This window comes from Atta colombica, unplaced genomic scaffold (assembly GCF_001594045.1).
Source record: "Atta colombica isolate Treedump-2 unplaced genomic scaffold, Acol1.0 scaffold63, whole genome shotgun sequence".
Taxonomy (NCBI): domain Eukaryota; kingdom Metazoa; phylum Arthropoda; class Insecta; order Hymenoptera; family Formicidae; genus Atta; species Atta colombica.
In genome coordinates, this window is record NW_017259554.1 from 29,467 (window position 1) to 44,633 (window position 15,167).

The following is a 15,167-nucleotide window of genomic DNA, read 5'->3' on the forward strand; positions in this document are numbered from 1 at the left end:
GGATATTAAGTGGACATATAACTCTATAGAATAATCTCATAATATTAAAAAATATTATATGGTATTTTCGAAATATTATAATAACTTATTTTAATTTTTTAATAATAATCATATAACATTCTAGGAATATTTTGCGCTTATAGGGTAACTACTAAAGTTAGGTAATGATAAAAATGATTGTATCATGAAAAGTAAAGGAAGTACAATAATGCGATTTTGGAAAAATTAGTAAAAAATTAAAAATATCATGGTGTACATTGTCTCATTATATTTTACGAAGGTTCATCTGCCATCAAATGTCTACTATATAAATTTGAGCGCATTCAATTCACAAAAGTTATGCTCAAAAAATCGAAGGTGATAATTTTTATCGGTACTATATATATGTAATAGAAACTTGTAGTCATATAGTTACTGAAAAGTAATGAATGATATAATTAAGTTGCAGTAATCTTAAATGTAATGAACGCATGCATTAAATTTAATATTAGGTGTACAACTTTGCTTCCGCCGTTTTCTTATAGATGACTTTAGCGGTAAGTGGTGATCGAAATAAATAGATCATAGACGTCATACAATAAACTTGGGCATCTGTCAACATAACCCCATAGAAACATTAGTCGATTTGTGTCTGCATCATAAAGTTATTCTTGATTGAAAATGTCAGTTTACGAGCCAAATTCTCGTCATTTGCGGGAGGTTTTAATTTTTTGCTTCAATATGAAGAAATCTGCTGCTGAGGCTCATCGAATGCTCTCAAATACTTATGGTGAGGCCGCTATTAGTGAAAGAACGTGTCATGAGTAGTTTCAACGCTTTAAGAACGGTGATTTTCACGTCCAAGGTCATGCTCTGTATTTGGTGGGACCAGCTCGGCGTAGTGTATTATGAACTGTTAAAACCGACTGAAACAATCACAGGCGATCGGTATCGAACGCAATTGATGCGTTTGAGTCGAGCATTGAAAGACAAACGGCCGCAATACAACGAGAGACACGATAAAGTGATTTTGCAGCATGACAATGCTCGACCCCATGTTGCGAAAGTGATCAAGACATACTTGGAAACGTTGAAATGGGAAGTCCTACCCCATCCGCCGTATTCTCCAGATGTTGCTCCCTCTGACTATCACTTGTTTCGATCAATGGCACACGGCCTGACCAGCATTTCCGGTCTTATGAAGAAGTAAAAAATTGGATCGATTCGTGAATAGCCTCAAAAGATGATCAGTTTTTTCGACGCGGGATTCGTACGCTATCCGAAAGATGGGAGTAGCCAGCGATAGACAATACTTTGAATCATAAATGTATAACCAGTTTTTTTACAATAAAGCTTCGAATTTCGGAAAAAAAACGGCGGAAGCAAAGTTGTACACCTAATAGAACTAAATTAATACATTTAATTTTTCAATTACTACTACAAACTTAAATCTCTATGATAAATGTATATCAACATATACATAAATAATCTTTTCAGTTATAGAAAATTTAAACTTTATTCACTATTAAAAATAATACACCTACAGGATTTACAATGTAACGGCAATCGACACAAACTTACACTATAATTCCAAGTGTACACACATTAACACATAAGTCAAAAAATATCTCGGCAAAGTGTAGCATAAAATGATAGTTTCGATCCGATAGTTTCGACGAAGCATAAGTAGAAACATATAATAAAGGAAGTGGAAAGGTATTGCAACGATCAGCCTTAGCACTTTGCGCAGTACTCTAATTAATTCCCAGATAATTAAGCGTGATTTAGCATATTGAGCAAACTGATGTATTGTATGAATTGTTTTATATTTGACATACATTTGTTGACATCAAAATAGGACATATTACAAATGTAGCAATATGATTGCTCATGAATGCAATCAGTTGACAAAATTTCACAAATAAACAATCAGCAATAGCGGTTATGCTGTTGGCAAGATGATAACAACTGCAAGGAATGATTAATCATTCCATTTTGAGCATTATTTACCGTCATATTTATGAAAATATGACGGCAACAAAACATATGTAATAATACACATCCGTTGTTGTGTATATATCTTCAAGCTGAAGTTTTTTAATTGATGCCATCGCGTAGTTCGTTGCTAACGAAATGGCTGCGTTCAGCAAACTCAATAGTTGAGTGACTTGGTGTATTCTTTTGGATTGTCCAATCAGATTTTAGATCTAGAAGAATACATCAATAGCAACGCTCAACTGTTGAGTCTGCTGAACGCAGCCAATGTTATCATTCACCCGTGAGCATTATGCACCTCTGCCAACAGAGGGCCACGGCGAAGATGCATTAATTTGTAAATAAAAACGGGGAAAGAATATAAGCGCAGCATTTCGTATGTGAAGTGAGCCCCAAAGTTGGAATTTAATTAAGAGATACGGTAGTCTCGTGCCAAGTGAACACGCAGCGGCGACAGTGCCGCTGAGACCGCCTCGTGTTTTTATACGAACTAGCAAATTCCGAGCATTCGAGATTATTGAATCGGTTCAGCTATTTCTCGGCTATACCGGCTATACCGAGCTATACCGGCAATAACGGCTAAACCGATCAATTTTTAAGTTATTAGCTCAATCGACAGCTTAGATAATTACATAATAAGTGTTTATTTTTCCTCTATGTGCCTTATGAACGAAGATATCGCGATGTGAAATCCGAAGTGTCAAATTTTTATGTAAGATTAAGGCATTAGATATGTAAATAATAAATACATTCTCATCCGCTATTTTGGTTCCACTTGATTGTGTAGTACGACTTGATTAGTGACAAAAAGGTAATTGTTCATTGAAAAAAGCCCGCTTATCTTAAATTTTGATAAAAATATACTGAATCGATGCATTTTCGCGTAAAAATAAAGATTTGACAAAAAAAAAGTATCGCTCTGCTTCGAGATATTAATCCTTAAAGTTGAAATTGACGACTATATTCGGGTTAGAAAATGTCATAACAGCCTAGCAAACAAGAATGGATTAAAATGGATTGAAATTTTTTTCTATCCGAATGCGTATTTTAAATAGCGAATAGTTTTTTTGGATTTAATAAAAAGCTAATATTATTTTTAGATTGAAAGGCATAGAGATATGCTCCACGCAATTCCTATACAGTTAAATTTGTACCAAATAAGGAGCATTCGCGCACAGTTAATTTTTTGTTTTCATTTGAAGACAACTGCTGCGGAATCATACCGATTCCGCTTGGAGAACCTTACTTGGAGAACCTTATGGTGAACATGCTCCATCGCAAAAAAATATGTGAACGATGGTTTCAGCGTTTTAAAATTGGAGATTTCGATGTTGCAGACAAAGAACACGGAAAACCGCTCAAAAAGTACGAAGACGTGGAATTGCAAGCATTGCTGGATGAAGATGATTCACAAAAACAACTCGCAGAGCAATTGAGCAATTTAGTCAACAAGCTGTTTCCAATCGCCTACGAGAGATGGGAAAGATTCAGAAAGTCGGCAGATGGGTGCCACATGAATTGAACGAGAGACAGATGGAGAGGCGCAAAAACACATATGAAATTTTGCTCGAACGATAGAGAAGAAAGTCATTCTTGCGTATCGTTATTGGGGATGAAAAGTGGATTTTTTTTAGAATCCTAAGCGCAAAAAATCATGGGTAGACCCAGGCGCATCATCTACATCGACCGCAAGACTGAATCGCTTTGGCAGGACGATGCTCTGTGTTTGGTAGGACCAGAAGGATGTGGTGTTGAAGCCTGGCGAAACGGTTAATATTAGGTGTACAACTTTGCTTCCGCCGTTTTCCTATAGATGGCTTTAGCAGTAAGTGGTGGTCAAAATAAATAGATCATAGACGTCATACATTAAACTTGGGCATCTGTCAACATAAATAGAAACATTAGTCGATTTGTGTCTGCATCATAAAGTTATTTTCGATTGAAAATGTCTGTTTACGAGCCAAATTCTCGTCATTTGCGGAAGGTTTTAATTTTTTGCTTCAATATGAAGAAATCTGCGGCTGAGGCTCATCGAATGCTCTCAAATACTTATGATGAGGTCGCTATTAGTGAAAGAACGTGTCGTGAGTGGTTTCAACGCTTCAAGAACGGTGATTTTGACGTCGAAGACCGGCATAGCGGTGGAAGAGAGAAGATTTTCGAAGATGCAGAATTGGAGGCATTACTTGAGCAAGACTCGTGTCAAAATCAAGAAGAATTAGCACGATCATTGAGTGACTCAACAAGCCATTTCAAAACGCCTCAAAGCCATGGGAATGATTCAGAAGCAAGGAAATTGGGTGCCGTACGAATTGAAGCCGAGAGATGTTGAACGGCGTTTGTTTGCTTGTGAACAGCTGCTTGAAAGGCAAAGACGGAAGGGATTTCTGCATCGCATTGTGACTGGGGATGAAAAATGGGTTCATTACGATAATCCCAAGCGCAGAAAATCATGGGGAGTTCCCGGCTATGTTTTCACGTCGACGGCCAAACCGAATATTCATGGCTCCAAGGTCATGCTCTGTATTTGGTGCGACCAGCTCGGCGTAGTGTATTATGAACTGTTAAAACCGACTGAAACAATCACAGGCGATCGATATCGAACGCAATTGATGCGTTTGAGCCGAGCATTGAAAGACAAACGGCCGCAATACAACGAGAGACACGATAAAGTGATTTTGCAGCATGACAATGCTCGACCCCATGTTGCGAAAGTGGTCAAGACATACTTGGAAACGTTGAAATGGGAAGTCCTACCCACCCGCCGTATTCTCCAGACATTGCTCTCTCTGACTATCACTTGTTTCGATCAATGGCACACGGCCTGACCAGCACTTCCGGTCTCATGAAGAAGTAAAAAATTGGATCGATTCGTGGATAGCCTTAAAAGATGACCAGTTTTTTCGATGCGGGATTCGTACGCTATCCGAAAGATAGGAGAAAGTAGTGGCCAGCGATGGACAATGCTTTGAATCATAAGTCTATAACCAGTTTTTTACAATAAAGCCTCGAATTTCGGAAAAAAACGGCGGAAGCAAAGTTGTACACCTAATACCAAACGCTATCAACAACTATTGATCGATTTGAACCGTTCGCTGCTTAAAAAATGACCAGAATACCAAAGAGGCAGCAGGTCATTTTTCTCCATAACAATGCTCTATCACATACGGCCATAAAACCAGTTCGGGACACGTTGGCACTCAGCTGGGAAGTTCTATTCCCCATGCGGCTTACTCATCAGACTTGGCTCCTTCCGATTATCACTTGTTTGCATCGATGGGTCACGCACTTGAGCAGCGCTTTGGTTCGTACGAAGATGTGAAAAAATGGCTCGCTGAATGGTTCGCGGCAAAAGGGGAAGATTTTTACTGGCGTGGTATCCACAAAAGATGCTCGAAAGATGGGAAAAATGTGTAACTAGCAATGGAGCATACTTTGAATAAATCTCTTTTTATCATTCTTCCGAATTTAACGTGTTTTTTTTTTGGAAAAAAAATCATCATTTTGTACTTGTACACCTGGTAAATGAATAAAAATGCATTCAGGATTGAAAAGCATTCATTTTAACATTCGTAAAGTATTTCTGAAAATCTGAATCCATTTCAATTCATTTCAATTCATTCTCGTTTGTTGGATATCAATGAAGTGAAACTAAGATGGCGGATGAGAATGTCTACATATCTAGTGCCTTAGGATGCGTTTTGAAAGAGTTCGCACTATTAGCACTATCAAGCTCTTCGTGGAGTTACAGATAGCGCTAACAAACACGATCATAATATCACTAACAGTAGAGTCAAATAATTATAGATAAAAATAAGATAAAATTGAGCTCTCGAGATAACAAACAAGAATAATTATGAATTATTACAGGCAACTGAGAATAGAATTATGATGTAGTTATTTGAGCGTTATATATAAAAATTGTATTTTTAAAATTTTACATATATTTGTACAATATCGAATGTTTTGAACTTTAAAATTTTACATATATTTGTACAATATCGAATGTTTTGAATGAACTTAGTTCGAGCCATCAGCGATGTTCAAGTATTTTAACATTTGCAATTATTCCATCGTGTTCGAATTTAAGAATACAGAGAAAATCTCTTCAATTTCACCGTTGAGAAGCCTCTTTGTTATTTAATTGTGGCTAAATGATCACCGCTGCAATCTTCGAATCACTTATTAAATATATTAAATAAGAAAATATGGATTAAGACGAACCTTTAAGAGAATCTACGCTTAGAAAATATAACTTTGAAATGATAACGTTTTACGTCATAACGGCACGCTATCAATGCTATTTTTTCTGAGGTAGTGTATTGGTAGCATTAGCGTTTGCAAACTCCATGAAATGAATGACTCTAGCGCAGTTTCGTAGCATTTAACATTTGGAGATTCTATTCTCGAATGGCACTTTTCTCTCTTTAGAATTTCATAGAGTAAACATGCGTAACGTGTGAATTTTAAATTTTATCGTAGTGAACGCAATCTCAATTGATGGCTTACGACTAAGCCAGAACACGACAAGATACTATTAAAGACCGATATCCTTACGGAAGTTCGCGTCCTTGAGAATATGAAGAAGTGATTAAGAGTTAAAAACTGATAATATTGTATTAATTTTATGATGATTATTAATTCAATAAACGTATTTATGCATTTAGAACTCAATAATACTCGATTTTTCTTTAAAATTGTGACATAATACTGTTTCATCTTATCTCGAGTTTGAAATTGCTGCAACGATTTTGGGAAACATATCAGCAAACTCGCTACATTTAGCTGTCTGGATTACGTCGTTTAACATATTTAATTGTGTTAAAACATATTTAATCGTGCTAAATAACATGATTTATAACGGTAAGAAATGTATAAGAAAAACTTCAGCTAAAATAACATTTTTTAATAGTAGACACAATACGGTGAAACACATAAGACCATCATGCCGGGCAGCGATGCATCTCTTCCCTGCGTGTCATCACCGTTCTCATCGAGTGAGATGTGATGGACCGTGCTACAAATTCACGCGATGCGGCTCGGTGACCGCACATTGGCTTAGACGTTTTATTTTTTAATTCGAAAACAGCGAATAAACGGTATAAGACTTTTTTGTTTCTTTTGACCGCTTCCACGCTATTAATGCGGCCCATTTCTGGAACACCGTAACATATTTTATAACTATTTCATATAAATATTTATTTTAATATAATTATATTTCACAGTAATATATTTTTTATATAACATAAAATTAAAAAATATGTTTTGTGTTAACTTTTAAAATATTCCTTTATAAAAACCCAATTATATAATTTGCAAGGTATATTTATTTATACAAACTTTTTGTGATTTATTAAGATTTCGCAGGAAGAGAACAAAAATTGGATGTTTTAAATATTTTCCTTGTTTGCTATAAATATCAAAAAAATTTGACAATTAAATTTTGTAATCCCTTTCTCGTTCAAAGCAAATCTTTACCCTCCGTGTTCAGAACAAAATTTAAGTATCCAAAGTTGCACAATACGGAAAAGAGCTATCATGTGGCATAAAAATCATATGGTAAAGAAAACACATAGTTGCTCATTTAAAAAATTATTCATTTTACTTAAGTATTTTTTCAAGCAATATATATTTTCTGTATACAAATTGATTCATCTCATTATTCTGTTCATACAAATATTAATATTTTATAATTACGATTATAAAAAAATTAATAATTTAAGAATTATTTAGTATTTTATACTAATATGTGCCAGAAATAATATATAAAATAAAATAAAATATAAAATATTTTATAAACTATTGATTTGTTTCTCTAGTTTAATATTTTATATACAGAATAATATTAAAGGAAATATAATGGAAATGTATTGGAGAAATATTATATACTATAATAATATAATGCATATTATGTAAAAAATTATGTAGTTCCATTTAAAAAAAACAAAGTTAACTTTGAGATGTTGCCTTTGAATCTTTGGAATACCTCCCCCATAGATAAAAATGATTATCACCATATGATAGTTATTAATACCGTGCAATTTGATTTACTTTCCTCTAAACCTTATAGATTCGGAGATATTTTAGATGGTATAGTTATTGAGATACTTTGCATAATTAACGTCGTAGCACTCTCATGATTAATATGAAATTAAATCCTTTTAACATTTTTGAAAATGTAAACTTTTAAGAGTTAAAGAAGTATAAAAATTATTATATACTATTGACAAAAATTTTGTGTATCTAATATATACATATACACATCATATATACCACTGTGACTAGTCGCAAAGTGTTCTTCTTAGTTTCGTGATGCTGCATGCATTGTGTGTCCATTTCCGTGTTCGTAATCTTGGAGAACAAAGGTATTGCTAAAATATACAAAATAACATTTCCATTATATGTATACAGGGTGTTTCTAAATTGCCGCATAAGGAGTATAAAACATGATACATTATGTTAAAATAAACAATTTTTTCCTTTAACAAAATTGCATCTGACAAGTAGTTTTTGTAACAGAGTAGATTAAAGTCAGACAAATACAAAGTTTCATGTAACGTATATATACTTGTTAGATGTAATTTGCCATTCAATATAACTGTAATGTAACATACATGTTATATTACAATTATATTGTTGTGAAAGAAATTATAACTAACAGGTATATTTGTGAGATATATATGTAATTGATAAGTTAAAAGTTAATAAGTGAATAACTTTCAACTTACCCACACAACACGAGTGACTGTTTGTCAACTCATAGTCGACTTTTTCTAATCGGCGTACAATTGACGGCATAATTTTAATCGACTATTCAGTTGACTTAAAATCGACTTTCAACAGTTAACTATAAATCGACAGCAGTCGATTATTTGCTATTAATTAACTTTTGAAAGTCGATTTTAAGTCAAATGGGAACAGTCGACTGATAGTTAACTATGTTTTTAGTCAACTGTAAATCAACTTAAAAACAATAAAATCTCTGTTCTTTTAAAAAAGTTCTTGCATTTCTTGTCTTTTTTTCTGCATAATAAAAAATATATAAAATACATAAAAGATTGCAATACTTTTTTTTGATCGAGAGACTTTATACTTATAGATCCATGGCATAAGGTTCTAGAATCAGTTGTATGTCGATGTCAACTGTTTCTAATCGTTTGTTATATGTCGCACATACGTGGATCGTTTGGTAAATTTCCATGAAATGGCACTACAATCCATTTTGATGGCGCGACTCGAAAGATCCACTCTTCGAATCCCTTCAAATTTCAGCCAAAAAGGATGCATAGTTCACGTTTGAAGCGAGATTGGCGCGCAAAAAAGTGCTCTTCCATCAAGACAACGCACCGTCCCACAAGTCGACCGTTGCAATGACAAAACTACGAATTGAGCTATGAATTGATTCCTCATCCACCCTATTCTTCGGATTTGGCCCCGTATGACTTCTTTCTGTTTCCAAACTTAAAAACTTGGCTCGGTGGGAAGAAATTCTCGTCAAATGAGGAAGTCATTGTCGCCGTCAATGAGTATTTTGCAGACTTTGAGACAGTCTACTTCGCCATTTCATGGAAATTTACCAAACTTATCAAACGACCCACGTAAATACAACTTGCTATTTTACAATTGAGTCGTTGATCGAAGTCGGAAAGTTGGAACAAATGTAAAGAATGGATAAAATGGATGAAATGTTGAATACATATTTAAATTTATTATTAATTTGGATGCAAATTATATGATTGTAGAATAATGCGATTTCACTTGCTTGACGACTATACATGGATTTAATTAGTTTTATAATATTGAAAAAGATCAAAATGATAATCGAAACATATATTATTCAAGTTATTAAATTTGAATAAATTTATATACACAAATTCACCCAGGTTATTCAGATCTTATAGGCATTTTTTAAGTTTGATACAAAAGAATTAAATTACAAAATATTTTTATATTAAATAATAATAATTTAACAAATAAAAAATTATTAGGTGTACAACTTTGTTTCCGCCGTTTTTCTATAGATGGTTTTAGCAGTAAATGGTGATCGAAATAAATAGATCATAAACGTTATACAATAAACTTGGGCATCTATTAACATAACCCCATAGAAACATTAGTCGATTTGTGTCTGTATCATAAAGTTATTCTCGATTGAAACTGTCAGTTTACGAGCCAAATTCTCGTCATTTGCGGGAGGTTTTAATTTTTTACTTCAATGTGAAGAAATCTGCGGCTGAGGCTCATCGAATGCTCTCAAATACTTATGGTGAGGTCGCTATTAGTAAAAGAACGTGTCGTAAGTGGTTTCAACGCTTCAAGAACGGTGATTTTGACGTCCAAAGTCATGCTCTGTATTTGATGGGACCAGCTCGGCGTAGTGTATTATGAACTGTTAAAACCGACTGAAACAATCACAGGCGATCGGTATCGAACGCAATTGATGCGTTTGAGCCGAGCATTGAAAGACAAACGGCCGCAATACAACGAGAGACACGATAAAGTGATTTTGCAGCACAATGCTCGACCCCATGTTGCGAAAGTGGTCAAGACATACGTTGAAATGGGAAGTCCTACCCACCCGCCGTATTCTCCAGATGTTGCTCCCTCTGACTATCACTTGTTTCGATCAATGGCACACGGCCTGGCTGACCAACACTTCCGGTCTTATGAAGAAGTAAAAAATTGGATCGATTCGTGGATAGCCTTAAAAGATGACCAGTTTTTTCGATGCGGGATTCGTACGCTACCCGAAAGATAGGAGAAAGTAATGGCCAGCGATGGACAATACTTTGAATCATAAATGTATAACCTATTTTTTACAATAAAGCCTCGAATTTCGGAAAAAAAAACGGCGGAAGCAAAGTTGTACACCTAATACCTGACATATATTTATACTATTAATTTATAATTAATCATAACGATTTCTCAAATTTGTGGATATTTTTTGCCACAGATCTCTTTTTTTGCTAACATTTTTAAAATCCACATCGCGTTTATCATACAATGATTTTCGAATAAAATCAATAATTATTTCATTTACATTCAATGATTTCATAATATAATATAACATAATATAATATAAATATATTCATATAAAATATAAATATATCCATATAAAAATGTCTGTTTATTCCATACACAAATATGTCCGAAGATTATGTTTCATTTAATCAGTCGGAAAAGATGGGAATTGACTATCTTCTATTCCGATAACGACAATCAATTTGCGACAACTTCATTTGACAATCCAGTGCGCATGTATACGACGTCCGACTCCGATATACGACTGATTGTAGAACGGGCCTAAAAATCAATCACTCTATAAGTAGGCATTCTGAAACCCATTGAAAAGAAAGTAAATAGCTTTTTTTTCAATTTTTTTCAAAAAGAAAGTTACTATCTTTTAGTCACTGACTATACATCTGCATAATACATTAAAAGGGAGGGTTCTAATAGCGCACATCGCTGTATATATAATTGGAAAATTTAAAATAAAATATTTTTATTCAAGTAAAACAATGAAAAATTACTAAGCACCGGTCGATATGAGTAAATGTGTATTATCGTACTATGCGCTAATTTTCCCCATTTAAACAATCCGTTATATAGGAGGATTCGTGTGAATAGTTGCAGATATATTGTTATCGACGATTGTCGGGGAAAAAACGGGGAACAAAGATACGTGAGCAATAAAAATGCTTTTGACTATAATATATTCACTGTACGAGAAATCAATTAGTTGAATAAGATTCGAATTTTCTAAATTGTCCAGCAAACGTGTGATTATAGCTTGGATTATCGTATTAGATTACCATCCCACAAAGTTTAGGTTTAAATCTCGCCGACGCGTTTTTAAAAAAATATATATATGCGTATAAATGTACGGCATATCTTAAACATGATGAGAATATAATGTAAATGTGTATACAAATTTTTTATTTTTTATTTGTCATATTTATATAATATTTGCATTATGATATCTGCAATGGGATAAAGTTGTTAAACGGCAAATAAAATCCCTATTAAAAACTATATTTCACACAAAAATTTTGCGGATGGGGGTTCCCAATTCGAAATGCTTATTGAAAACTTATAAGATTTCTTTCTATAGTTTTCTATTCTGATGCAAAAATAATTGAAGATTATTAATAATATTACTTTTCTGCTGCATGTGTTTTCAATGAAGGCTATTCTGATATTTTAAGAATAGTGCTGTTGCTAAAAATTAATGTAAAATATTCGTCGATAATTATGACGAGCGAGTCACAAGGCAGTAATGACGCCAATTAAGCAGTACGAAAGAGGCTCCTACAGCTTACAAATTTCAACAAATTCAACAAAACGAGTTCATGAGGAAATGGAAGGCTTGCTATATGAATTGGAATAGCAGACTAGATGAGTTTCCAAAAATCATTTGTCTTTTTACTTTTTGATATCGAAAACTTTAAATGCGTTTTTCAAACCATTTTTTTGAAAATGACAGAAAAGATTACTCAACAATAACACTATTCATTGCGCCGTTTTCAATTTGGCTATAGCATTTTTTTAGTATTTGGAATATAGAATCACGTAGAAAAGAAATTACGTGCCGAGAAAATCATTCAAAGTTATGATGAATCATTATTTCAGTGAATAGAAAATTTGGACTTCATTTATTGTTATTTATTACACTATTGTATTACTTAAATTTCAGAATTCCATATTACATCTCATTTTTTAGACCTTCCATTTTCATATTTTTTACTTTTTTATTAATATATTGACGTTGAATTTAGATTTTGGTGACTTTCATTTATTGGATGTTATAGCTAATATTCCATAAGAGTTCTGTAAATTTAAAGTCTTCATATGTATTTATATCAGAGCAATATTAATTTAGAAAACTCTCCATTCCAAATTTCGTTCAAAATTTGTATTTCAAGTACAAAATTTTTTTTTAAATACAAAATACAAAACATTTCCAAATTTTTTATTTTAAATATAAAGTACTTTTTAATCAAGAAACACGATAGTGGCTGCGCAGCGCGAAACCGTCCCTGTCTTTTACGCGAGTCAGCGAATTTAGGGAATTCTAAAGTAAAGCTCGAACTCTTACGAAATCACCGTAAGTCGCGCCGCGTGCCGCACATTGACATGTCTTTTTATACTACTATAGCAATATCTCACGCAATCTCTGATACACGCAGTCACACGTACGTGTCAATTTTCATATAAGAAATTCGTCGCGATAAAGCGTCTAAGTCTAATTTTAATAACTCGATGTTGTTTATTCGTGCAAACTATGTGTTTAGATTATTACTATTTCGTGCATACAGGTTTCAAAGCTTTCATATTAATTAAATGTTATCACTTAACAAATTAGATGTCATGTTACATTAAGAAATGATAAAAAATATATCAATTTCGAAATTTTTTATTGGTTTCGACATATATTCCTCTTTCCAGATATTAATGCGTATACTTTAATTTTGAAAAAGGATTTTCGAATCGGTGAAAAAGAAAAAAAGTATTTCTTATACAAAAATTATACGCTTACGTGGTAAAACAGACGTTTTTAGGATTCTCTTAAAAGCATCCGAAATTATCGATTTTTTAATTAAAAATTTAATAAGCATTTATTTTACCTCTATGTATCCTACAAAGATATCGTAAAAATCCGAAATATCAAAATTTTTGCATAAGATACGTCATTACCTCAAAAAGTCATTTCCTTTTGATATTTTCGACGATAGATGGCATTCGTTTATTGCTCTCATTTATCGATTTATTTATCTATAGCACTGTATTATATGTTTCACTGTATAATTATTGGGAGTACAAATAAGTTTCCGCCGTTTGCAAAAGACGGCGCCACTAATAAACTATAGTTAAAATTGATGTAAAACGACATATCGTAAAATTGGACATCCGGTAACACCATAACTTTGAAATATTAACGATTTTGTATCAGCATCATATATTTTTTTTTGTACGAAAATGTCGAGTTTTGAGCCGAATAAGTGTCATTTGCGGGAATTTTTGATTTACTTCTTTAATTTGAAGAAATCTGCAGCTGAGGCTCATAGATTGCTTGTAGAAGCATATGGTGATGCTGCCTTAAGAGAAGTTGTCGTGAGTGGTTTCAAAAGTTTAAAAATGGTGAATTTGACGTTAAGACAAAGAATGTAGCGGAAGGCCGAAAGTGTACGAAGACGCGGAATTGAAAGCATTATTGGATGAAGATTCGTGCCAAATGCAAAAAGAACTTGCACTTACATTAGGACTCAACAAACAATTTCATATCGTTTGAAATCATTGAGAATGATTCAAAAGCAAGGGAATTGGGTTCCATATGAACTGAAGCCGAGAAACGTTGAACGCCGATTTTTTACATGTGAAATGCTGCTTGCCAGACATAAACGAAAGGATTTTTTGCATCGTATAGTCACTAATGATGAAAAATGGATCCACTACGATAACTCAAAGAAGAGGAAATCATGGGAACCACCTGGCCATGTTTCAATATCGACAGCCAAGCCGAATATTCATGGAAAAAAACTCATGTTGTGTATTTGGTGGGATCAGCTTGGTGTCGTGTATTATGAGTTGCTCAAACCGAACGAGACCATTATTGGGGCTCTCTATCGAACATAATTGATGAGATTGAGCCAAGTACAAGCAAGGAAAAACGCGCCCATTATTACTCCAGGCATGACAAAATTATTCTCCTGCATGATAATGCTCGACCACATGTTGCGGCGCCGGTCAAAACCTACTTGGAAACACTCAAATGGGAAATTCTATTCCACCCGCCGTATTCTCCAGACATTGCTCCTTTCGACTACCACTTGTTCCGATCGATGACGCATGGCCTGTCTGAGCAGCACTTCACATTATAAAGATACCAAAAATTGTATCGATGATTGAATAGCCTCAAAAGATGAAGCGTTCTTCCGACGCGGTCTACATGCTACCAGAAAGATGGGAAAAAATAGTGACTAGCAATGGCCATTACTTTGAATAAAACATTATGTACCGTTCTTTCACAATAAATGCTTAATTTTTGGTAAAAAACGGCGGAAACTTATTTATACTCCCAATATTTTAATAAGTTACTTTTAAAAATATATAAAGATATAAAACGAGTCGCTTGACCGCTTGACGTATAAACGTCATTTGTGTATATATATGTATATATATATATATATATGTAT

At 33.7% G+C, this 15,167-nt stretch overlaps 1 protein-coding gene across 5 annotated transcripts in view; it reads right to left on the reverse strand.

Annotated features, from left to right (window-relative positions):
* LOC108692176 (prostatic acid phosphatase-like) overlaps positions 1-15,167 on the reverse strand; it is a 39,474-nt gene that overhangs the window by 7,482 nt on the left and 16,825 nt on the right. For 4 of the 5 annotated variants that reach the window (XM_018200333.1, XM_018200335.1, XM_018200332.1 and 1 more), the window contains exon 2: positions 8,248-8,345. The exons of the other annotated variant lie outside the window; for it this stretch is intronic. In XM_018200333.1, the coding sequence (XP_018055822.1) occupies positions 8,248-8,345 (98 nt within the window). The remainder of the gene's footprint in view (positions 1-8,247; positions 8,346-15,167) is intronic. 5 annotated transcript variants of the gene reach the window in all.